At 37.4% G+C, this 23,952-nt stretch overlaps 1 protein-coding gene across 1 annotated transcript in view; it reads left to right on the forward strand.

Moving 5' to 3' along the window:
• Positions 1-23,952, forward strand: part of IFT57 (intraflagellar transport 57) — a 60,766-nt gene that overhangs the window by 23,361 nt on the left and 13,453 nt on the right. The window contains exon 6 of the mRNA XM_057697948.1: positions 14,167-14,289. Within this exon, the coding sequence (XP_057553931.1) occupies positions 14,167-14,289 (123 nt within the window). The remainder of the gene's footprint in view (positions 1-14,166; positions 14,290-23,952) is intronic.

Raw genomic sequence — 23,952 nt, forward strand, 5'->3', positions numbered from 1 at the left:
AATCAAGCTGATTTATTGTGTCATTTAAAGCTTGTGTTTCCTTATTAATTTTCTGTCTGGATGATCTGTCCATTGATGTAAGCGGGGTGTTAAAATCCCCCACTGTGATTGTGTTACTGTCGATTTCTTCTTTCATAGTTGTTAGCATTTGCCTTGTGTATTGAGGTGCTCCTGTATTGGGTGCATCTATATTTATAATTGTTATCTCTGCTTCTTGGATTGATCCCTGGATCTTTATGTAGTGTCCTTTCTTGTCTCTTGTAACATTTTTTATTTTAAAGTCTATTTTATCTGATATGAGTATTTCTACTCCAGCTTTCTTCTGATTTCCATTTGCATGAAATATCTTTTTCCATCCCCTCACTTTCCGTCTGTATGTGTCCCTAGGTCTGAAGTGGGTCTCTTGTAGACAGCATATATATGGGTCTTGTTTTTGTATCCATTCAGCCAGTCTGTGTCTTTTGGTTTTTGCATTTAGTCCATTTACATTCAAGGTAATTATCAAGATGTATGTTCCTGTTACCATTTTCTTAATTGTTTTGTTTTTGTTTTTGTAGGTCCTTTTCTTCTCTTATGTTTCCCACTTAGAGAAGTTCCTTTAGCATTTGTTATAAGGCTGGTTTGGTGGTGCTGAATTCTCTTAGCTGTTGCTTGTCTGTAAAGCTTTTGATTTCTCCATCAAATCTGAATGAGATCCTTGCTGGGTAGAGTATTCTTGGTTGTAAGTTCTTCCCTTTCATCACTTGAAATATATCATGCCACTCCCTTCTGGCTTGCAGAGTTTCTGCTAGAAATCAGCTGTTACCCTTATGGGAGTTCCCTTGTATGTTATTTGTTGTTTTTCCCTTGTTGCTTTTAATAACATTTGTCTGTCTTTAATTTTTGTCAGTTTGACTACTATATGTCTTGGTGTGTTTCTCCTTGGGTTTGTCCTACCTGGGACTCTCTGCACTTCCTGCACTTGGGTAGCTATTTCCTTTCCCATGTTAGGGAACTTTTCAACTATAATCTCTTCCAATACTTTCTTGGGTCCTTTCTCTCTCTCTTCTCCTTCTGGGACCCCTATAATGTGAATGTTGGTGTGTTTAACGTTGTCCCAGAGGTCTCTTAGGCTGTCTTCAGTTCTTTTCATTCTTTTTTCTTTATTCTTTTCTGCATCAGTGATTATCACCATTCTGTCTTCCAGGTCGCTTATTTGCCCTTCTGCCTCAGTTAATCTGCTATTGGTTCCTTCTAGTGTATTTTTCCTTTCAGTTATTGTGTTGCATATCTCTGTTTGTTTGTTCTTTAATTCTTCTAGGTCTTTGGTAAACTTTTCTTGCAACTTTTTGATCTTTGCATCCAATCTTTTTTCAAAGTCCTGGATCATCTTCACCATCATTACTCTGAATTCTTTTTCCGGAAGAGTGCCTTTCTCCTCTTCGTTTAGTTGTTTTTCTGGTGTTTTATGTTGTCCCTTCATCTGGTACAAAGTCTTTTGCCTTTTCATTTTCTCTATCTTTCTGTGGCTGTGATTTTCAGTTCCACAAGATGAAATGCTGCTGATACTGCTTGGTTCTGCTGTCTGCCGTCTTGTGGAGGAAGCTATCTAGGAGGTTCGTGGGTGCTTCCTGATGGGAGGGACTGATGGTGGGTAGGGCTGGGTGGACAGAGCTCAGTAAGACTTTAATCCAACTTGGTGGGTGGAGCTCAGTGACACTTTAATCTGCTTGCCTGCCAATGGGTGGGGCTGTGTTCCCACCCTGATGGTTGTTTGGCCTGAGGCAACCCAGCACTGGAGCTTACAGGCTCTTTGGTGGGGCTAATGGTGGACTCTGGAAGGGCTCACGCCAATGAGCACTTCTCAGAAGCCCTGCCGCCAGTGCCCCTGTCTCCTTGGTGAGCCACAGCTGCCCCCCACCTCTGCAGGCAATCCTCCAACACCAGCAGGTAGGTCTGGTTCAGTCTCCTATGGGGTCACTGCTCCTTCCCCCTGGGTCCTGGTGAGCACACCTTTTTGTGTGCCCTCCAAGAGTGGAGTCTCCGTTTCCCCCAGTCCTGTGGAGGTCCTGCAATCAAATCCCGCTGGCTTTCAAAGTCTGATTCTCTGGGGATTCCTCCTCCCATTGCTGGACCCCCAGGTTAGGAAGCCTGACGTGGGGCTCAGAACCCTCAGGACTTCTGCGGTGTAACTGTTCTCCAGCTTGTGAGTCACCCACCCAGCATTTATGGGATTTGATTTTAATGCGATTGCGCCCCTCCTACTGTCTCTTTGCGGCTTCTCCTTTGTCTCTGGATGTGGGATGTTTTCTTTGGTGAGTTCCAGTATCTTTCTGTCAATGATTGGTCAGCATTTAGTGGTAATTCTGGTGCTCTTGCAAGAAGGAGTGAGCACACGTCCTCCTACTCTGCCATCTTGATCTAGGGCCTATTGAAATGTTTTGAACTTTTTCATTATTAATATATTTGTTACAGCAATTTGTGATCAGTGATCGTTGATGTTACTACTATGACTTGCTGAAGGCTCAGATGATGGTTAGCATTTTTATCGGTAAAATATTTTTAATTAAAGCAGATCCATTATTTTTTTAGACATAATGCTATTGCACACTTAATAGACTACACTGTATTGCAAATATATCTTTTATATGCACTGGGAAACCAAAAAATTTGCGTGACTCACTCTATTGTGGTATTCACTTTATTGAGGTGGTCTGGAACCAAACCTGCAATGTCTTGAGGTGTGCCTGTGCTTTGCAAGAAAATAACTCCTGCAATTAGTGAGGTATTGCTCTATCTTTCCAGAGTTTGATTTGCATGTTAATTATTTAAATTTTGAATTTTTTCTTAGAAAGAAAAAAATATGGATGGATGTTAATATTTGAGGCTAGCCCACAAAGTTCTGCATTCTCTCTCTGATTTCTGAATGTTCTCAAAATCTGAAATTGAGCAAAAGTGTCCCTGAGGGTGGCCGTGGGGGCAACACTGGTGTGGAATTAAAGCTCTGGCAGTTGGGCCAAGCCTGTGAGGGTTAGGTGCGCAGTAGAGTGTTCAGAGATGTGAGGGGTGGGAGCAGGGAGGGAAGGCTCTGGTGGCAAGGTATTCGGCAAGTGTTCTGGTCATTTCTGCTTCAAACTTGCGTATGCCGATTGGAAAGTGTCTGCATGTTCATGGTAACGATGCTGTAATTATGGGTGGTCTTTCTAGCGCCCCTTCATTCTGAAGCTCAGTAGAATCACAGCAGCAGTGTTCTGGCAGCATAATGCAGATGTATCATTCTTCTCCCCCAACAGAAAAAAGGATGGGAGGGAAGCTATGCGCTCTCTGAATTCTATTTTTAAATGCCCATCACTTCATTTCAAAACATTTTTTTCAAACATGCCATAGACACCATTCTTCCTTGAGATGCTAAATTTGAGGTTTTAGAAATCAAATCCTGAGTTATACAGCATAAAACCAACTATCTCAAAAGGTTTAAACACAATTGGTTTTTAATTACTTAGCAAAAAATTCATTGTACCAAGAATGAGAGAATTTTTAGCTTAAAAAGCAAAAGCTGTAAAGAAGTAGAAATCTGGGCTTAGAATAAAAATCATCATTTCAGTTTTAGTTTAGGGTGTAATGGTGGCAAGTCTGCAATATTGTAATCAGAAAGGGGAAGAAGATGGATCTGCTTTGATTAATGTCTTAAATATTTTACATTTTCTTCGTTTGACATATGATTTACACTTTACTTTTCAACAAAATGTCCTTTCTGAGTGATACAGGAAAAAAATACCATTCTACAACATAACATACCCCATAGGTTACCCCTGGTTCTGATTCCTGCTTGAGGAAAATGTTTTTTCTTCTCCTTTCCGAAAACATTTGGGTGTGAGTTTTCATATCTGTGCTGTGACCTTGGGAAGTCTATCATTGGTATTTCGCAGAAGAAACAATTAAAACGCCACATGTTTGAGTGTGATGGAACGCATTATGGCTGAGTAAATGCTTTTATTTCTCTGGTAACTAACCCGTACCACCCCATCAGTTTTACATCTGGAGGTGAATAGGAAATGTAGGTTAGAGAAAAAAGCTGTACTCCTCACTGCTCAGAGGAGGCTCAAACAGCAGTTCTTGCTGGGTGCAAAAGAGAGTTTTGCTTGATCTTTAGTGTAGTTTTTGAATCCACACGAAATAGGAAAGATCCTTATTTCCATCCTGGTTTTATTGTGAGCCTAGAAAAAAGTAGGGAGCAAGGACTTTTCAAGGTCCCTTCTAGCTCTGAGTCCATACCTTCAAGGTCAATGCTATGGTGGAAAAGCAGCCTTAGATAACATCCTGACCACATGTCACTAGCCATGTGGCCATACCAGTTTATCCTGTCTGTAACTCTGCTTTCTTATCTTTAAGATGGGGACACAATTCAACCAAGGGTTATTTTAAGATTAATAGAACTTGGGGACCACACCTAGCATGGTGCTGGCATAGAGTATACATTTCTTATTTTGTATAATTTTTTACCTCTCCTAGATATTAGAATTAGTTACATTCTTAGATGTTGTAGGAGAATAGCAAAAGCCCCAATCTCTCAATACAAATAAATTTCTAGATCACCATGAGTATTTTTGAGTAAGAAGCTTACATGGCATATAAGTTATCAAGAAGGTTGCTTTTTGATGTAAATTAGGAAGCTCTGGTGAGAGCATGGCTTTATTTTCATAATCTGTCACATGAATTATTATTGAAAGCCCACTGGACTCAATCTGCTGTCACATAGGGGATCCCCTAGAGAAATGACTAAGGGGAATTTAATGAAAAGTAATAATTTTTTTCCAGGAATCATTTGAAAGCTGTCATTTTATAAATGGGTAGGTTATATGTATTTCCTAAATCAGCACTAATAGCATAGATTTATTATGCAGTTCAGTATATTAGATGCATGCCCAGAATGTGTGCTTTTTGTCAGTCCTCCTCTAGTAAACCTATGATCTTTAAATACACCCACCCCCACCCATCCACCCCTAACAGTGTTAGTGCTTGGAATATCTGACTGATGATTCATTTTCATCCAGGACATCTAGTTAGTTACTCAGACCTATGGGTGCTGCCTTTGAAATCTCTCTCATATTTGTCTCCCCACCCCCACCCTTTTCCAAAATATTTTTCGTCTAACTCCTCCATCTTACTTACCAAAACATGCCTTTTGTCAGGTCTTTGTGAATTCAGTAACTTTGTATGGCTTTTCATTGCCTTCAGGTCAGTTTTTACAGATTGTAAGCGATACATTTTTGGTCTGGCTTTCAAAACCCTTAGCCATTTGACAACTGTCCACATAGCCAACTTTATTTTCTTTCACTGGAGTAACTTTTCCAGTTAAACCAGTCCTTTCATAGGTTTTCAGACACCTCATGAGTATACCTGCTCTCATTCCATCCTCTTTTCCATTGTCTCTTACCTAAAATGCCTTCTCATCTCTCTAGCTGAGTCCAGTGTTCAAGGTTGAGCTCAAATTCTGCCTCCTTAGTGATACCTTCCCTTTATCACCGCAGCTCCTTTTAATCCTATGGTCCACAAACCCTATGTTCCATAAACCGTCATAAAACATAACTAGCAGATTCTCTTATGAGGGTTTTCTCATTTTAGTCACCATCCTTGGAGTAGAGCAGTACCTGGTATGTAGTAGGCACCAAATAAAGATTCATTGGGTTAGATTGTTTTACCTTGTTTGTAGCTTTTCTTTGCCTCCCTTATGGCTGAGAAGACAAAATTCACATTTCTCAGCCTGGCATCTAAGGTCTTTCACAATATATTCGATTTTTTTTGCTCCCTAATATTTACCTTTTTAAGCCCCTAGTCTCTCTTCTCGTATGATCTTCACAAGCTGTGGTCATGCCATGTTTCACATTTTGGCTTCTGATGCTTTCCTGCCTGTGTGAACACTTGGCTGGCCTCTTCTGCCTGTTTACATCCATACCTCCTTGTGAAGTTAAACTTAAATCTCACCATCGCCATTAAAATGCACTTCTCTCTCTTATTCAGACTTCTAAAGCGTTTACCACCTGTACCAGCTAGTTTTTGGAAGTTAAACTTGTATTTTTACTTGTTTTTATTGAAAAAACTTTATTCTTTTTAAAGATAAATATATTTCTTTTTTAAATGAAAGCACAAAAGAGTACAAAGAAAAAATTAAAAATTTCTTCACATCTCAGCACCCAGATATCCCTTTATGCATAATTGTCCTGAGGTCGTGTAAGATGCTAACATTTAGTGAATCTGGATGAAGGGTGTATGGGAATTCTTTGTGCTGTTTGTGTAATTTTTTGTAAGTCTGAAAAAAATTATGGTACTGACACAAAAATAGATTAGTGAAGTTCATAAAATAATCCACATATACAGTTATATTAGTATATGAAGCGATGCAAATCAATCAGGAAAACTGAACTATTCAATTAAATGGTGATAGGATAACAGGCTGTCCATTTGGAGGAGAAAGATGGACTCCTCCCTTCATATCTTACACCCAAATAAACCTCACGTGGATCAGCAAAGTGAAAAATGATGAGGCACAAAAATATGAATGGCAAGTGTAATATTCATGGGTTGAAATAAGCATGATAAAGCATGGCAAGAAAACTGAAAACCATAAAGGAAAAATACTGATAAATCTGAATGCATAAAAATTAAAACCTTGTATATGTAGGGGTGGGAAACACCATAAAGTTAAAAGACAAGTAATAAACTGGGAGAATATAGTTGTAACCTATATGACAAAGGATTGATACGCATATAGTAAGGTATTTCAGAGCTTGTGCTCTAGGTTAACATTGCCTGGGCCCTGCCACTTACTAATGATGTGACATTGGGAAAATTATCTAACTGCTCTGTACCTCATTTTTCTCATTCGAAAAAAAAATGGGAATAAATCTCCTTTGATTCATGGTCTTATTACTGGGCACTTAACCCGTATGTGAAAGCATCTAGTACCATGCTTGGCATATAATATGATAATTATAACTGCTAACATATATTCGGGGCTTACTATGTACCAGGTGTTGTGAAAGCCTTTCAAATACGTCATTTAATTTAATCCCCATATAAACCTTTCCAGTGAGGAGAGGGTACTGTGATTATTCCCATTTTACAGATGGGAACCCTGAGATTTAATGACAGCTGGTAAGTGATGCAGGTGGGATTTGACCAGAGATGAGATTCTTGACTCATCCTCTTAACATTTACATCATACTTTGGTGATTCTCAAGACAAGTTAGTTCCCTTTTCCTTGTGTCCTGAGAATATTTAATCTTGACAGCTAATTGGACTTTCATGTTCCTCTCAGTAGGTATATGAATCGACTCTTCAAATGTGTTTGAGCACCGATATATCCATGTGGTTACGACCTCAAAAGAAACCTTATAGAAATTCTTGCCATAAAAAGTTAGACTTATTTTGCATACTCTGCAACACTACGTGTAACGTCTCCATTAGTTCTTCCAGATATACTTCCTGGGGTCCTTTCTTTTGGTTTTATTTTGAGAAATAAAAAGTCAGAGATGATTTTATCTTAGCACTTAGTGTACCAATGTAGCTAAAGTAGTTAAAGTAGTAAAGGTAGTTTGATGTATTAAATAGAAATAATATTGGAGTTTAAATTCTCATTCAGAAATAACTTCAGATTTCTTCTTTTTTTAATCTCTTTATTGGAATATTATTGCTTTATACTGTTTTGTCAGTTTTTGCTGTACAACAAAGTGAATCAGCTGTATTTATACATATATCCCCATAGCCCCTCCCTCCCGAGACTCCCTCCCAACCTCCCAATCCCAGCCCTCTAAGTCATCACCCATCATCAAGTTGACCTCCCTGTGTTATGCAGCAGCTTCCCACTAGCTATTTTACATTTGGTAGCGTACATATATGTCAATGCTACTCTCTCACTTTGTCCCAGCTTCCCCTTTGTCCCCCCTCCCCCTGTGTCCTCAAGTCCATTCTCTACATCTGGCTCTTTATTCTTGCCCTGTCACTGGGTTCATCAGTACCGTTTTTTTAGATTCTGTATATATGAGTTAGCATATGGTATTTGTTTTTCTCTTTCTGGCTTACTTTGCTCTGTATGACAGACTCTAGGTCCATCCACCTCACTACAAATAACTCAATGTCATTCCTTTTTATGTCTGAGTAATATTCCATTGTATATATGTGCCACATCTTCAGATTTCTTATTGGAAAATTAAATTTATTTTGTGTTAATTTGGGTAGCTTTCTTTTTACCTTTTTTGATTTGTGGGAGCATAAGTTATTCAAATCTCGGTTCACGTTATAACTCAGAATAAAATTTCTTTTGATAGTCTTAAAATTGAACTTAAGAAAAACTTTTATGAACTTCATATATTTAAAGACAGAGGCTACCATCTATCTGTTTCTTTTGACAGATTAGCCAGGGTTTAATTTGGTTATTCAGAACAAATCCGAATATGCTTTTTGTATGGTATTAAACATTTTTCTTCATAGTAATATAGTGTTAAATCATGTAAAACCTAATTTGGAAAGAAAATAATGAATCAGACTCACAATTTGTGCTTCTTTAATCATGAAGAAGAATTGACTTGTAGGGACATGAAAGGTTTTAACTCCGCTTTAAATATAATTCATTAAAATCATTGGATTTTGAGGGAACACTCTTGATTGAAATAACTTATTTATTCTTCTATCTAGCTTTATTGATAGATGGTAAGAAGGACACTAGGTATCCTTAGGAGAAACCCTGTTTAATTCATAGTAAGACCATTAACCAAATGCTACTATAGTATATCCTATCTTGAAAAAAACAGCAAATGAGAAAGAATGCAAAAAAAAAAAGGCCCGTGAGCAACCAAAATAAGTATAAACACTTCCATTTTTAAAAATTTCTGTGAAGAGTGCTGACCGCACTGCCCCCATCCTTGAGCACTCACTTTTTCCCCCTGTGTTGTTACTTTACCTAAATTCTAATAAGCTTGGTTATTAGCTTTCTAAATTCACAGCATCTTAGGAGGAGGAAGAGGTGCTGCAGGCAAGAAGGGAGACAGCCATGGGTGGTCAGTGGCATCTTGATAACAAGAGAAGCTACAGGAACAGCTTAAAAGCAGACATAAGAATGCAAAACATTATAGTTATTTGGGATCATTTAGTGTGGGATCAGTCATATCCAGATTTCTCAGCCCTGAGGGCATCATTGTATTACAGAATAGTACGATAAGAGACATCAAAAAGATTAAATTATAGTTAGTAAATGTCAGCATTTACCAGTATCCAGAATCCATTCTGACAGTGGTGTCTGATCTTCCTAAGAGGTAGGGATTTTGGCTTGATAATTGTAGACTAAGCACCTCCACTTGCTCTTGTTTCATTACTAGTTCAGTGTTGGGATCACCTAACTCTCCCTTCATCTCCCATTTTCACCTGGAAGTCTGTGAATCCAGTTTCTGCCCAGGCCCTCATGATCTAGGTCTTCCCAGTGGGCTCCCATATCAACTTGTGATCTCTCTGTAATGTCTGACTCGGGGGTCTCCATTCCCATGGAAATATCTTCTCATGGGTGACTAAGCCTTGAGCTTCACTCTCGGGTCTGCCCATGCAGCATGTATGTTCCCTTTACCAGACAAGGTCTCAATCAGTGATCAAGGGATGTTTTGTAGGGTGGCCATAATTAGTCAAGTTTTAGAAATACTGCCTTATGCTATTCCAGCCTTCTCCTTCTTTATTCCCAACAGGGAAGTGTCTTAACCAGAGCCAGCTGCCCAGTCTGGCTTGGACTCTTGGGATCAAAAAGATCCTATAGTACCAGGCTTTTGTTGTCATGGACCTAGCAGAGTTGAAATGGGTGGAGTTAACTCTTGCTGATATCAGGAGGTCACAGTCAACATTTCTCTGGCCAGTAATCTGACTAGTCCCCATTCTCTTATGAGGTTTTCCAACAATGAGTGTGCAGTACCCATTAGGAATAGTTCCTCCCTGAAGAAACAGGTTTAAGTTCTTTAAATGACAACTCAACAGGTATACCAAAAATATGACCAGTGCTTCCACTGTATATCACCTGTAACAGTTTTCTGTATTAATACTTAATAATAGGTCCATCTCTCTCTGTTAATACATTACTCCCCCTACTGGTAGCCATGGCCTACCTAGAGTCCCCAGAGTTAAACAAGAGGTTTTGTACTTTGAAGATGTTATCAAGTTTTGTATTCATACTTAGCCTAGTTGACCAGAACAGCTTTGCAACACTACACTATCCAACAGCTCAGAGGTTGCAAGGGGCTTTCTTTACCCTCATGTGATCTCCCTCACTGATGTGCAGGGCCTTCCTTTATTATCCCCTATCATCAAAAGACCAACCACATCCAATTATGTTTATTTACATGTGTATGTGGGGGGTGTGTGTGTGTGAGTGAATACATACACACACAGAGAACATAGTATTTCTTCAGATGCTTAACTATCCCATTAATACTACCTGGGAAAAGGGGAGACCACTTTCTGAAACAGGATTCTTAGCAGGCTAGTAACATTGCGTGTTTGATCCTTGAACTGACCTTGGATAGTATGCCTCAAGGTTACATTATGGGATAGCTTAGACTTTTATCTTCAGTTCTTCCTTTGGCAGTCTTAGGGTCAGTTCTCATCAGTTTCTTTTTCTTAGGACCAATTATTACCCCCATTAACTAGCCTCAGACTCTTCCTGATAGGCTGTGAACTCTTTGCGGGCAGGGATTAAATCCTTTTTATCTTTCCTTACCAAGCACAGTGCGTGGATTTTTACCTTGCATGTTGTAGGGGCTTAACAAATGGCTTAGTGGTAAATAATTAATTATAAATGAGACTTCGGGATAGCCTGTGTCTTATTGAGCTTCTAATTGTTTCTTCAGCAGCATTAACTGGAAAACGCAATTTCCCAGGAGTCATGCTTTGTCTTAGTTAATGTTGTTTCAGAGAGGGACTTTGTCATGATGATATCAAATTTTGATTAAATGGAAACAGCAGTTTATTTCTCTTTTACTAGTAGCTCCACATAAAATACCATTTGTTATTTGTTATTGGAAAGGAAAGGTTTTCGTAGAGTATTATTACTAAGACATGGTTGAAATGATTTATATTTCATATGTAGGGCTTTCTCAGTTAATGTATCCACTTATTAGGCATTAGGAAATTTTGAGTGAGGAACAAGGTTATGAAATAGATGTGCAAAGATGGAAGTAGAGACTGTATAGTTTGAATAAGTTAATGCTGCTCTACAAACCTAATGTTCTCTTTCTTTGCCCTTTCTTCATTTAGTAACTAGGCCATTTCCACCAGTATAATAACTGTAGCCTAGGAACGAGTGAAAACTTTTGAGCTGCTACATTAAATCACTTCAAGACATTGGGAGTAGGAATTAGCAAGTTATTACTTAAGGGAACCAGATAATAAGCTAAGAAGGGTAAATGCAACTTACTAAAGGGTCCAGTATAAAAACAAATAGTATTATAGCTTATGCACTGGGGTATCTTGATGTGATGTTTGATCTCCACGTACTCTACTAACTCTTAGATTCTGAGTCAAAAAGGGCCGACACTAACCCATTTGCCTTTGTGAAAATTAGAGAAATGTGCCCTTCCTTGAGTAAAAATTTTAAGTATGTTATGCACAACTTGAACAATACTATGTTCTGGTCTGAAGAAAGTGGGAAGGTGGATGGGCACCCTCTCTGGCTTTGTTTGGTGATTCTGGGCTCCACCCTCCTGTAAGGAAGGGAAGAAGGGGGATGGAAATGAGGGGACGGGGTTGGGCAACAGTGGCTCAGGGGTTTTATCAGTAGCACCAGTTTCAGGTCATGCAAACGGTGGTTCTGTAAATCAAACATTTTTAAATCAGTGACCAGAACATCTGTGTTCTATTAAGAATCATACAAAACTGCTGCTTAAGAGGACATGCCTCTTGTTGACTCAGCCTGGCTCTGCGGGATCGGGATGTGGAGGCTCATAACCCTGGCAGGAGCAAGCCTGTGTACATACCATACACACGCCCCAAATGTCAGGGCTCACCTCCCACTGGCGGTGCGTGCGTCCTCCCCTCCCCACCGCCCCCCCATGCCTCATACATCTGCTCTGTTTGTCATAGAAAATGAGCCAGTCAGAATTGGGCCTCCTAGAGCCAGGGATGGGTACTGGGATGTGCCAGTGGGTATGCAAGTATATGAACGTTAATGAATGTCCATGTGGAGTTTCATGACTAAGAACGTCCCCCTCCGTGGCTTTAGGTTTCCACTGGGAGACACAGTATCTCCTCTCGCGCCATCACATACATTCTTACATAACTTCACACATGCCTACTTTGTGAATACTGCCACCCCTCCCCAGCTCTGCTGCCACCTTGGATTCAGTTTATATAGATATATAGCATTATAGTAGGTACTCAGAATAGTACAATGTTTCTATATTTAACTGAGCACTTTAATGTTTAAAATAGAATCTTGAACATTTTTCATTTAGAGTTTCCACATTTTACTTTTCTTAAATTAATGCTTGTATTTTTTAGAGTTCTGGATTGTTTTTTAAAATAGAACATAACTGAATAAATTCAGACCACATATTGTGAAATGAAAAAGCATGTATTAGTTACCCATCCTCTAATTGCATGGTTAGAACTGTAGAGACTCCAGAATTTCTGAGCAAAAAGCAATATACTCTCCTTTTAAGGCTCTGAGTCTGTTTAGAACTTGCTAATATGAGCTGGGAGGTAGGAGAGAGAGGCTTTCTCATGTCAACATTGCCCTAGAGACTCAATCAGGAGTGAGTTCAAAGCCCCTAAAGACCTCAAGCTCCCCACAAAATCAAATCCAAATATAAGGTTGTTCTTGTACTTAGTGTTAGACTGGATAAGAAATATCTTTTAGTGATATAAATTCACATTGAGAATGTAATTTCACCATGAGGTTGTTTATATAGTCTTTTACTTTTAAATGTATTATGGGAAATTTCAAACATACAGAATTGGGATGAGATAATGAATGCTTATGCAACAGTACCCTGTTTAACAGTTAACGTTTTGTCGATTGTGTTTCCTCTAAAGCCCCTCCCTTTCTTCTTTGCCCCATAGTATTTTACAGTAAATTTCAAACATTATGTCAGTTCATTATAAATATTTCAGCATTTATCTCTAATTTATAAGGCTTTTTTTAAAAACATATCCACCATGCCATTATCATACCTATAAAATTAGTAATTCCTTAATATCATCTAATACTCTTCCACATTCAAATTTCCTGATTGTCTCAACAACATCTTTTTACAGACTGTTTAAATTAGAATCCACATAAAGTTTATACACATTGTATTTGGCTGTTTATGTCTCTCAGGTTTCTTTTTTCCTATATTAATAAATTTTTATATTTTTTCTTTTAAAATAATTTTTCAAGGGAGCATAAAAGGAAAAATACTACCAAAATTAATGCATTAAGTTTTATCTTTAAATCATTAATTTTTTTTATGTTTTCAGATCCATACATACTTAATGCTGAAATGTGGAGAGCTGAGAAAATGGAAAAAAAAAAAAAGTTTTCCTTTTCTGATTCAAAAATAGTCATGAATTGGTCTTATTACTCAACAGGAGAAATCAAATGCAGAAAGTAGGCCCCTACCCTATTTGAGTTTAAATAGGTCTGCATTAAATCACATTTTTAAGCTACATTATGGTTTGACCTAACTAAAGTATTACCTTATAAATGCAGAATTTGGAAGCAACGTGCCCTTTACTTCTGGGATCTTATCTTTTTTGTCTCTCAGATTTTGGGTTTGTGTTTCAGTACAGTGAATTCAATCTTAGACAATATTTTCTTACCAAACATATGAGTGTTTGTATCTTTTCTACTGTTACAAATTAACATACCTAAATGGCTTGTGCATTTGACAGTATTCCCATTGAGTTCACTCTGATATCTCAAAAGCATTATTCTTTGTAAAAATAGTTAGATCACGTATTTGCTTCTTTTAGAAATACTTATTTTGCTATTCTACCAGGTTGGTGTATTATTTTCTTTCAACATGGATAGGAGGACAGAAAAGAATTTCTTCTGCTGCTATAATTTTAACACTACCATGCTTGATATAAATCGTGCAGTGCTGCTAAAATGCCTCAAAATTTTACCATTTCTTTTTATAAACTCTCAATCCTGTGATATCTTTCCTTTCTTAGGATATGAACGAGTCTGCCAAACAAGAAGATATTTTGGAATCCACAACAGATGCTGCGGAATGGAGTCTAGAAGTGGAACGTGTACTACCACAACTGAAAGTCACGATCAGGACTGACAATAAGGTATAGAAGAGAGAGCACATTCTGTTCAGATACATTTTTATAAGTCCATTTCAGGGTCAGGGGTACTCCCAGTTATACAAATGAGTTAAGAAGGGATTCAGTTTCCAGTATTTTATTTTAATAGAGATTTAATAAATTGTTGTTGAACGAATAAATAATGTAGTATGGTCCACAAAGCAAGGAATATATCTTTAAAATGATTTGGAACACATCGTGTTTCCCTAGGATTAACTTGTTTACTTTCAAGGTAAGTAAACTTTTGAAGTCAAACATCTCACTTGAAACCTAATGGGATCACACAAGCGTCTTTTTTTAAGAAGGGTCATTGATCTCCACGTAATAGAAGTAACTGAATAAAGAAAGAATATAAATGTAACTGGTAACCTATATAGTTTTATAAACCAATATTGCAATAATCAAAATCCTGGATTAGTAAAGAATCAATGTTCTTCTGATTTGGGGAAGAATTAACTAATTCAGAGTTGGACACTCAGTCTCATGCCATTCATTACCAGCTTTGATCTTATGAGGATATACTGTATCAAATTGATTACACAGTCCGTGTTACAGGCGACATTCAAAAATGCCAGATAAAGTTTTTTGGGGGTTGGTGTTTTCTAGAATCTGTGAATATCCTTTGGAGTTTAGATTTCTGTGGTAAAACATACTGACGTAAGGTCATATTTGATTGCTTTTTCAGAATTCTTCTCTAGATAATTTGGTCTTTGTGTCCAGTGTTTCATAAACCCTTCTTTCTGCTAAGTATTTCAGCTGTAGCAAATGAGAATTTGAGCTTTAGGGTCAATTCTTTCTTCAGCTTACTTAAGAAAAATAAAATTATACATTGATTTGAGAAAATAAGGGGCTAATGAATAGAGAAATGTCATTCATGTCTCAGAAATAATCTGGTTATATATGTGGTTTCTCACGGACTCATCATCCTCCTTAATCAGGAGAGGTTGACTCCAGCGTCATGGTAGATCCCATTCTTCCTCAGCTCCTAACTACCAAAACCAAACCCTTTCCTTTACTTTTGGACAAAACAATAAGCTTTCACTCGCCACAGGCTATTTAGAACCTTTCAAGATTTCAACTTCATGTTTGAGGGTGAAAAAAAGGAATTAATTATTTTCAGATCAATGTGTTTTACTGATCACTGTTACATTAATTTTTAAGTAGCATAGAGATGTAGGAGATAAATAATATCGGGTCACCATTGTTTAAATCCATTATAAATTTCTTTAAAATGACCTTGTGTTAGAAGTAAAAAAGTCCCATGTTGATTTGGCACTGGATCAAGTGTTTGTTTTCCTTTTTTTTCTCACAGGTTCCATTTCATTTCTTGTATGCTTCCTAGTAGGGTATTACAAAAAAAGTAAATCTTTTCTGTTCTTTTTTGCATATCATAGTCTGTATGCTTGATGAGATCCTGTCATATGCCAGTATTTTATTTTGTATATTCTTCATAATGTGGTCAGGTTTTTATTGCAAGGCTAACTTATCCCTGTTTCTGGCACTACTTGTTACTACTGCCAGTTGTCAAAAAATGCAAATAAATTTTAATATTAGCTTAAACAAATTACAATTGGGAAAATAAATATGTTGCCAAAACTACAAATAATACATTCCACAACTGAAGATAAAGGATTTTTGTCATATGCTGGCTCGAATGGACTATATTAGCAGTTCCCTTTTTAGAGCTGGGTATAGAGGATGCTCCTGGTGATTACTTCTGGAGGAGCTATATACCCATCTCAGATCTGCCTCAACTTGGAATAATGTGTCTGAAGACACAATCAGAAGTTCTGCCAAGAGAATCAATAAATTCACCCCAATCCTGGGTCATTCAGCCCTAGTTAATGCCTCAGTTAGGACCAAGTGAGTAAGGCTCAGGAGGCTATTCCTTAGAAGGGCAGTCCAAGGACACAAATTAGATCTTGCTCAGTGCCACCTAGCAAGATCGTCTGCGGGTTTTAGTCTGCAACTCTACAGCTTGGGCTTTTTGTTCTTTCTTTTTTTTTTCTCTGAATTTCTCTAACTCTTTCCATTTCTGCTGTGTTTTTATCTTTTTTTATTGTTCTTTGTTTTTTAGTGTTCTTTGTGGGCACCCAATAGTAGTGCCCACAAGTGTTACATAACTATTCTGGCGGAGTTTAAAACTAAGAGCAAATATCTGTGAATTATACTCAGAATTATCCTAATCTCTGAGTCTTTTTAAAATACAATTTTGTTTTTAATTATAAAAATAATGCAGAAGTAATATTTCAAGAGGAGAGGAGGCAAGCAGTGAACTGTGAATTAGAAGCGAGGGACCACACATTTAGTCCCACCATCAAACCCTGATTTATTGAGCTGTGGTTTCAGAAACAGTAGAGCTGTGGTAGCTATAAAGACCCAGAGAAGATGGATCCTATCTCACACACCTTCCCTTGGCACCCCAAATTCATATTTCTACCACTTACTAGCTGTGTGATCTAGGGCAAGCTGCTATACCTCTCTGTTCTTCCTTTCCTCATCTGTAAAATGGGACTAATTATATCACTTACTCATGGAGTTGTTGTAAAGCACCAGGAACAGTGTCTGACACATAGTTATTGCCTGATAGATGTTAATTATTGTTATGTTACAATATTGTTTTGTAATATTATTGTGTTCTACCATAGCCCTCTTACATTTGTGTGTGTATCAGTATTCAGGAAGAATTTACAAAATTTCTGCACTAATGTGTCTATCCTTTAAGGGAATATTGATAACAATCAGCCTTATATGTTTACATAGGATGTAATTGGATTCATATAAGTATCACTTTGATAAATCTTTCTAGTTTTTTCCTTAGTAAAGGTATATGTAATGTGATGAAAATAATAATAATAAATGATATTTGCTAAGTGTTTGCTTTGGGCCAAGTGCTATTCCTAGCACTTCACATATGTTAACTCATTTAATCCTTTCCACTGCCCTATGATATGAAGGTACCTTTTTACTACAGATGAGGAAACTGAAACACAGAGAAGTTGTTTCCCCCTGCCTAGTAAGTGACAAATATGATATTTGAACCTCCAACCCAGGCTCTTTTTCCTATTCGATTAGTGACAATATAGCATACTGGTTAAAAGCACAAATTCTGAATCCAGGACAGTTGAGTAGTAATCTTGAGTCTAACACTTATTAGCGGTTGGACCTTATGGGTAGGTTACTCAACTACTGTGTGCCTCAGTTTCCTCATCTGTAAAATGGAATCCATTATAAAGCCTACCTCGACAAGTTATTAAAAGTATTAAATGAATTAACACATCTAAAGCACTTAGAATGGTGCCAGAAGAATCACTAAATATATGCTGACCACTATTTCTGTGTGCTTTTATGTATAGTGTTGAGATTTTACCTCTTTTTTTAACATAACGTTTCATCATGAGCATTTCCACATATCCTTAAAAATTATAAACCATAGCTTTAGATGGCTGTCTGTATGCTAGAAGGTTACCATCAATCTCCAGCTGAATGCCAGGTAGCGAGATGACTTGGCCATGCTCAGCAGTTCGGGGTCAAACCAGGAGCTCTAGGATCTGAGGGGAGAAATGACGGGGCATTATCAGGCAAGAGCTGGTGCTTAGTGTATAGGCAAACCTGAGGACCGTAAGATCTGAGAACACAGACCAATAGCAAGAAATGGGTTGGCCAGTGAGTCACTTTAGAGAACAAGTGGTTACTGAATGTGGGAATCCAGTTGAAAGAGAAAACATGGCGAACAAGAAGCAGAAATGAAGATTAAATAGAAAATGAAATTCAGAAATCTTGTGTAATTACCCATTGCTGCAGAACATACAGTCAGACCAGCCTGTAGGTCGTAGCTGCTGTTACCTGTTTTTAATTGTGTGAGGGGCTCTTCTCCAGGTACTTTATGATAATTATTGAAGGATAATATTTCCTACTGATTGAAATATTTTAAATTCCATAATAGTAATTTTTAAAATTTTTAAGTGAATCAGTTGACAGTTGCTGAGTTGAATAATAAAACGGTTAAAGCTAAGCTGCCAAAGAATTCTGCATGTCCTCTATTTCTGGGGGAATAGAAAATGTGAATGCATATTCATAGAGACTTCACTTTCTGTATTTTTGATTAATTTTGATTGCTAAATAAATACGTAATGCTGTTTCTTGAGGAAAATTATTCTATCTTTTTTAATTTTCTTTTTACTATAAAAAAAAGCAAGTTTTTATTTGACTTTGTGGAAATAAACAGAGACCACCTAAATGAGAACAAGCAAAGGCTATTCAGAGCTTGCTGTAGCAAGGGAGTCAGCCATCACCACTTACCTTTGGCAGAGAATTTAAGGCACTCAGGAAAACTCAAAAGAGTTATAGTGGAAAAAGGGAAGGCTTCAAGTATGTTCATATGTGACTGGAAATTTGGAGGCGGGCTGACTAGAAGCAGGGCCTCTCGTGTGATTGGTTAAGGGAGGATATTTGGCTTTGTCTGACTGGTCCTACATTGGAAATAGGCCGGGGTGGGGAAGGGGGAGGATGTGGGTTGAGCAAAAGTTGGGGAACTGACAGTTATTAAGTCCTGACCATTTCAGTCAGTTGCTACAGAGGTTGTGGTTTGGCTTCCTGATCTAGTTGCCATAGGCTGTGGGTCAGAATTCTCAATATTTTGGGTAACGATCTAGCTGTTGTCCATTTGTATGTCAGTTTCTCAACTTTATTTGTTGAACCAAGGGAAAGTGTCTTCTTAAAATGATCACTCTTATTAATCTTTATCAGGGGAATGATTTTTTTTCAAGTCAAGGGTTTTTACATAGAAACCAAGTAATCATTAATAATATTTATTTCTGTTCCCCAGAAATAAGGAAGAGCAGCAAGCATGAAATCAGTTTTCAACTAAACCTTACATAAGCCCTTTTTTTTCAATTATGCAGTATTTATTCCTAAAAGATTGTATATTATAATGATTTAATAGCAGGTATTTAATGCAATGAACAAATGTTCTAACGTGCCTTAATGCCCTGTGGTATTGTAATTAGAATTTTGATTAATGACTTAGAATTTTTTCCAAATTATAATTAAATGTTTCCCGCTTTGTTGTTTTAAAAGATAGTTGGCTACGTACCCCCTTCATTCCACCAAAATGTCTTTAGTCATTATGTAAATCCTCAGGTTCATTACAAGGAATTTAGATAAAGAGATTATTTTTTTATTTAACGCTTAGGAAGTACTATAGCATGTGTTTCTAATTATTTCAAGCCTTTGATTCACTGAACTGCTTTTCTACATCCTTACCTGTTCTTCAGTATCCAACTTTCTCAGGTTGCAGTTGTAAAAAGAACCTTAAACTTTAAATTTCAACTCCAAGCAATTGGATTTTGTTTTAACGTAAATAAACCTTACAGGTGTTGCCTTGGGTAATTCACAGCAGGAAACCTATTGGGAAGAGTCTTTGTGCTAAGGATGGAATCATTACAATAGTCTTGAGCCCTTGGGCTCTCTAGTCACTGTGAGAGCTAAAACCTAAGAGGGAATAGAGAGGCCTTCATTAATCAGCAGGTGGAATTCCATTTAAATGAACCTGGGGGGACCACAGAATTGCTGTATTGGATCTAAGTCTCTTCAAATTGGAAGCCAAATCCTGCAGAAATGTACAATGGTTGGCTTTCTCTTTTCACTCTTGTAGACAAATCTGTATCTAGAAGCAACAGAGGGTATTTTTTTCATTCCAAAACAGTGGAAGGTCAACTCGCTTTGACCTTTTGCCATCACTGTGTTTGGATGCAGTGTAAGAAGAGTGTTGATAAGATTTAGCTTTCTAAATATTTCTGACCTGTAGAGATTTATAAATTATTATAGTTTTAGATTAAAGAGCATTTCTCAAGACTTGTACTCCGGTTGCTGGATAGGCTATATTGATAGGATTCTTGCAGTCGTGAGCAAAAAGGTATAATATATTCTGTGGGCCAGGATACAGGAATACATTTTACATATATATTAGTCATAAAATGGGATTCTGCCTGTTATTTAAATAATGGAGAAACTACATTTATAATTCTTACAGATTTTCTGGTAGACCTTTTGTTGAAGCACAGTCACAAAATTTTTAAAAAATAAGGCACCAAATTAAAAAAATCAGCTTTTGTAATTACCGGTAACGCATGTAAATACAGGTGGCAGTAAGTTGGTCTCCATGAGGCTCTATGCAGGAGTAATAGCTCCAATTACTGTCACAAATGTTTGTAATTGTATCCATTGCTGCCAGACAATAAATGCTTTTTAATATAGTAAGGCCATAAATGTACATGCTGCTGTTGTTTAAACAAAATACAATTTTCAGCAAATTTATCCTTGAAACACCTGCTATAATCAAAAAGAGGTGAATGCTATCAAAATAAACTGCCTAAATTAACTAGACACATACATTTTTAGAGCAGCCGGTGTGATTACTCAACTGCCACGTCTCAGAGAATGAAGGGAGATGTTCACTGATGGACTTTTACAGGCAAGCTTTCTTTAAGGGAGACTACACAAAACAGCATACTGTTTTGGATTTTTGTATTATTTTTAAAACATGGTGTTATTTGATGGACTTTAAGTTGTATTCTCAAGGTCAGCCTGTTTTTTTTCCTTTGTAGCATGTGGGTCATGGACAGGGTTGTGGGAAAGAATACTGTGCTTAAATTATACATTTGAAAATACTGCATAGCGGTGTAGAAAAACCCAGCCATTCTTAAGCAACCGGAAACGATTTTTAGCTGCTTCTGTCACAGTCTTGTTGAACATTCAGGATATTCTGTGTGTAAAGTTAGTTGATATTGCCTTCCTTCCTATTTACCCTGAGCATGATAAATGTTTCAACTGGATCCGGAAAGGTTTCATTTATCACAAGTTGAAATAGGAGAGCAAGTGTTTTTGCTTTAGAGATTACTATCACCTCAACTAAAGAGCATCAACAATGGTAGATTTTTGAGGAAATAACCAATAAAGACTGCATGTTATGTAAATGCTGTAGAGGAAAGTTACTAATTCCTCACAGCAGATATACCTCAAATAGACATTTGTGATTGAGAGCATTGAGTTAATACACATTGATTATCATTGAAATTTCTAGACTGCCTAAATATATCATTATTACAAAGTATAATTTCATATTTCCTTTTAATTACTTAATATAAAATATGAATTGAAGCAGAAACCATTTATCATATGGACCTCCGTATAAAATGCACTTTTTAATTGCCTTGACTCATTTTTCCAATCAACGGTATTAGAGCAGTTCTCATATCAGAGTGTTTTATTACACATTTCTTAGTATTTGGACAAAGTGTTACCCCCATAGTCTTTATCCCATTATATGTGATTGTTTCTTTATGCCAAGGTAAGGATTTATGTTTCTTAGTTCTTCAGATATGCAGATGACTCCATTTTTTCAATTTTTGTTTTTTGAATATCAGTATGAGATCAAAGTTTTGATTAGTATATTGTTGAAGTTGAGAAGGCCTGGCAAGGTCACCTCTCCCAGCTGTCCACCTTGGTTCCTCAGCATCCTGTGCAGTAATGACGTTGAGTCAGTCTAACCGTGTTCCTGCATTCTCAGAAGGGCCCCTGTCTGCCTTGCCACATCTCTTCTCAAGGCTGGTAACACCTTCTAAAGTCTGGAAACTGTCACTCGGATGATTTGTGTGGCCACATAAAAGGGGTGTGGATAGAGTAAGCATGAATGATAAGTCTGAGTCAACGTAGGCAAATGCTTAGTAACAGATGGTAGTCAGTATCAATAATCTCTGAGCACACTTTAGAAATGTAATTATTTAACTAACAAGGCATTTTATGGAGAGATTATGGCTCTCCAGTTTCAGTTCAGTTACCTGCCGGTGTGAGAATCCCAGTGATTGTTATGATAACCTTTGCTCAGCCTCTACAAGCTAGTCTTGTTTTTCTCAACAAGAGGAATATCTAGAAAGCAAGAACTTCCCTGAGAAAACATATATTTCCAGCGTGATTCCCACACCCCCTGTAACAAATACACACATGCAGCACATAGCACACATACATACTGATCTCTTCCTGAGTCATGTGTCTAGTTCTTTGAACATGTATAAAGAAAAATCATGCTTTCTCACCACAAAGGTGTATACCATAGAAGACTTTAAGCTGCTGACAATTAAAGAAAAATGTCACATTTAAAAATTCAGGAAAGCCACATTCTGAGATTATCCTGCAACCTGCTGGGTATTTTTTCCTTAAGAAAGTAATTTAATCTCTTAAAAAAAAGTTATTTCATTTAAAGGACAGTCTGTGTCTCTCTTTTTCTCTCTCACACATACACACACAAATACATATGTAAATGTGAGCAGTGATGAAGCTGAAAACTAATCTAACAATTAGAGCAGGAAGAAGAGATTGCACAACTGCTTGTGCAAAATGGCAAAAAGAGAGAATACAGATAATGTTCTGTCATTAGAGAAGGAAGTATTCTGGGTGGAGGAGGGAAATATGCTGCTCATATCCTTGCAGAGAGCATGATAAATTATTGACCTGTCCCAGAAATATTTGCTACCGTGAACAGACATATGCAACTCCTTCTATCAAGCTGTCTTCTCTGCCTCTTTCATTTAACCTGATTTCCTGCCATCAGATTTCCAGAGAATTTTATCATTGACTGTGAATGGAGTATTAAACGTGTCACAGGAACATCAGTATTCCACAGTGAAATCTTGAGACCGATCACTTTGGGACTGCAGCTCACTCTTGGCCCTACCTCTAACCACTGCAGCTACAGTTATCATTTTGATAACTAAGTCTGTCTCCCTGTGGTTAAAACAGAAGTGAAGTATCCAGAGCCCCTTCCAAGCAAAGACTTGCTGCCCAGCCACAGAGAGTGCGGGCAGCAGACAACCTCCAGCTGTCTGCTGCTTCAGGGCAGAGCTGCCTAACTCAAGGTTGTGCCCTTCCCAGGTAGCCTACATCTGGCTTATGCGAGTTGTTTATAGTTTGTGACTAACATACATGATGCTGATTTGAAAATTCTTGAACATGTCTTGGGAAACATAAATACACCTTCTTCCTGCAGTTTCTGCTGAGAATGGAATTGGTAGGTCATAGTGTCTGCGTATGTTCAGCTTTAGCAGACCCTGCCAAATAGCTTTTGTAAGTGGTTATACAGATTTATACTCCTAGCAGAGTCTGAAAGTTCCAGTTGCTCCCCATCTTCGTCAACATTCAGTGTTGTTTTAGTCTTTTTTATTTTAGTCATCATGGTAGGTTTGTTGTGATGTCTCATTTGTCATTTTAATTTGCATTTTCCTGATGGCTAATGAAGTTACGCCCCTTTCCGTATGTTTATTTGGCAACTGGATGTTCTCCTTTGTCTTTTGCTATTGGGTTTTCTGCTTTTTCTTTTGATTTATAGAAGTTCTTTATATACCCTGGATATGAGTCCCTTGTCAGATATATGTATTGCAGATATCTGCTCTTTAGTTTCCTTTTCACTCTAATTGGGGTATTATGATAAAGGCGGCTTAATTTTAATATACTCAAAGTGATCTCCTTTGGGGGAGTGGAGTATGGCTGATATTTATGTTTTAATATTTGTTTAAAGAATCTTTGTTTACACTTGTTTAAATCTATGTTTAAGAATCTTTGCTTCCCCCCGTGTTATAAAGATATTCTCCT

The sequence above is a fragment of the Hippopotamus amphibius genome, chromosome 10 (assembly GCF_030028045.1).
Source record: "Hippopotamus amphibius kiboko isolate mHipAmp2 chromosome 10, mHipAmp2.hap2, whole genome shotgun sequence".
Taxonomy (NCBI): Eukaryota; Metazoa; Chordata; class Mammalia; order Artiodactyla; family Hippopotamidae; genus Hippopotamus; species Hippopotamus amphibius.